The 3,200-nt window shown below is 33.6% G+C and overlaps 1 protein-coding gene across 1 annotated transcript; it reads left to right on the forward strand.

Annotated features, from left to right (window-relative positions):
* Nucleotides 1-1,304: 1,304 nt before the first annotated feature.
* LOC147022387 (uncharacterized) lies at nt 1,305-2,673 on the forward strand. The gene has a single exon (XM_085890516.1). The coding sequence runs from the start codon at nt 1,378-1,380 to the stop codon at nt 2,473-2,475; it is 1,098 nt and encodes a 365-aa protein (XP_085746642.1). The 5' UTR covers nt 1,305-1,377; the 3' UTR covers nt 2,476-2,673.
* Nucleotides 2,674-3,200: the final 527 nt, after the last annotated feature.

A 3,200-nucleotide genomic window follows, 5' to 3' on the forward strand; every position in this document is an offset into this window, starting at 1 on the left:
AGACTGCAAAAATGGATTTAATTGCCACAGATTTTGGATCATATTGGCTCATATATTTGTTAATACTGGTGCTACAAACACAAATTTGGTACCAAAATGTGACGAATGATTACATATATATATATATATATATATATATATATATATATATATATATATATATATATATATATATATATATATATATATATATATATATATATATATATATATATATATATATATATATATATATATACATATATATATATACAAATACATATATATATATATACATATATATATATATATATATATATATACATATATATATATATATATATATATACATATATTTATATACATATATATATATAAATATATATATATATATATATATATATATATATATATATATATATATATATATATATATATATACATACATATACATGTGTAAAAACCATTTGTGATGTAACAAAGGCTTTTGTGTGACCTACAGGCAAAAAAAGTGGAATTTTACTCAACAAATCAGCTTTGGGTTTACCAATAAATATCAACTAAACAATTAATTTCTTCATAAGTATTTGAGTTGTATTCCTACATATTACATCAAAATAACCCTCTATCTTTCTCCTTTTCAGAAATATAACTCATAAAGATAAATCAGTTGAATTAATAGAGTTATTACCGAAACCATATGTCACCCCCCCCTAAAAGTAACTGACATTGATTAATTTATAATACATGTATATGCATTCACCAAACAAGAATGATTTTAAATCCAGTTGCAGAAAATCAATTTTGAGCTTTATTGCCTTTTTCTAAAACCACTGATATATACTTATCTTTAATTATTTCATTTCAGGTGCTTGTGCTGACAATTGATCTGCAATTATGGATCTGGAACCACCTGTTGTGAAGCGTCGTAAAATTGACACTGACCACTGCATCATATGCTTTAAACCCCTCAACCCTAAAAAGCAAGAAGTTGGAAAGAACCCAATATTTAATGGTTTGAGTGCAATCTTCAAAGCAAGTCAAATCAGAAAAGATGACGTTTACGAAAGTATCTGGCCTTTGCCACAAGACATATTGAGTCTTGATTTGAAAGTATCATTCCACAAATCGTGTTGGGCCAAGTATACCAGCAAGTCAAATATCTCCACATCCAACCCAAGTGAGAGTGACCAGCAACCATGCACATCTGCGGCAACAGAACACACAAGAATCAGCAGAAATGAAACAGCTGGGTTTGACATCAGGACTAACTACTTCATTTGTGGAAAATCCAACACTTCCAGAAACAAGCTTCCACCGGTATCTACAGGAACTGGACAGTCCACCAGAGAAAAAGTTCTGGCAGCAGCTGACAAAAGACAAGACAATAAAATACACATGAGCATGCTTGCCTTTCCAGATTTCTTCGCCTATGATGCCAAGTACCACAGGTTATGCTATTCACACTATATTTCAGAAAGGAACATCACTGCTGCAATTCGTAAATCAGGAGAGGAAACAATGGGCACATTACATGATGAAGCTTTTGATGAACTGAAATGTTTTCTGGAACAAACTGTGTTCTCCAAAACTAAGACAGTGACGACCCTCGTTCATCTGAAAGATGAATACGTTGGATATTTGGTTTCTCTGGGTACCACGAATGCAGAACAGTATAAAACTTGGAAGTTGAAGGAGCGATTAACTAAATATTATGGTGACCAAATAGTCTGTGTAACATTTGATGGCCACACTGACATCATATGCTCTTCTTCTGTGACCTTATGTGATGCCCTGAGAAAAGCCACGATTCTGCAGAGCATGACTGATGAACCACAATATGAAGACATCCCGTCTGATGTACCATCAGCCACAGATAGTGAAATGCATACTTTACATGCTGCAGCTGGTATCCTGAGGAAGCACATGGCTGATATCGAGCATGTTGGAAATATGTATGCACCTGTCGAGGAAACAGATATTCAGCACTGTGCAGAATTTGTTCCTAATACACTCTATGACTTTATTCAGTGGTACACCAGTGAGAAATCACACACGAATGTAACCAGCTGTAGTGATGAAGGTGTTATGAAGAACAACCTGAGGACGATCGCCATTTGTCACAATATAATATCACAGAGCCGTCGAGTGTACTCCACAATAACGCTTGGTTTAGCCTTGCAGGTGCATCATGAATTGGGAAGCAAGCATCTCATTGACATGCTTCATGAATTAGGACACTGTGTGTCCTATGATGAGGTGAGACATTTCCTCACGTCTGTGGCTGTTGATCAAACTTCCTCGGAGGATATTTACATCCCCAAAGTTCTTCAAAACCTACGCTGCACCGACAATGACTGTAGGCAGAGCAGAACATGTCGTTGTATTTGTGCAGGACTGACCTGCACTGAATTCTGCTCGTGTAGTGCAGACGATTGTCCAAATGTTGATGATTCTGTTGTCTTTGACGACAGCACTGATGAAGAGCGTGACTGAACTTTTAAATGTACAACATGTATTACTTCATGTAATAGATGTACATAAGTTACAGTGCATGTTATGAATTCATTATCGTCATGTGTGAAATAGCTTATCTCAACATGATGTCTATAAAAGTCACTTTCACAATTGTGTCAGAATCTTAAGTCAATTCTTTATGTTGCACATCTGCTTCGGGATTTCTATCGGTCAGCATTAGTGGGGCGATATATGATTTCAGTTATAACTTTATCATTTCAGTGACAATAAAATCATTAGATATATTTTTCAAAGGGTAAATAAACTTGGATTATGTTGATGTCACAAGTATGACTGCAAGTCCAATATTTTTTAAAGTAATTAATGTTTTTGTTGATATTTATTGGTGAACCCGAAGCTGATTTGTTGAGTAAAATTCCACTATTTTTGCCTGGAGGTCACACAAAAGCCTTTGTTACATCACAAATGTTTTTTTACAGATATATATATATATATATATATATATATATATATATATATATATATATATATATATATATATGTGATAATTCCGCACATTTTGGTACCAAAGTTGTGTTTGTAGCACCAGTATTAACAAATATATGAGCCAAAATCTGTGGCGATTAAATCCATTTTTGCAGTCTGCAGTGGTACATATGTAAACGTGATTTTCAAACTGTTGTGCAATGATCTCAGGTTCACAACCATGATTTTCTAACTCCCCAAACATCCCTCTTCAAGAA

This window comes from Eptatretus burgeri, chromosome 8 (genome assembly GCF_056783735.1).
Source record: "Eptatretus burgeri isolate ZD-2024b chromosome 8, Ebu_testis_v1, whole genome shotgun sequence".
Taxonomy (NCBI): Eukaryota; Metazoa; Chordata; class Myxini; order Myxiniformes; family Myxinidae; genus Eptatretus; species Eptatretus burgeri.

Excerpts from the sequence above, each read along its gene's own strand:
- LOC147022387 (XM_085890516.1), top strand. The coding sequence starts at position 1,378 with ATGAGCATGCTTGCCTTTCCAGATTTCTTCGCCTATGATGCCAAGTAC.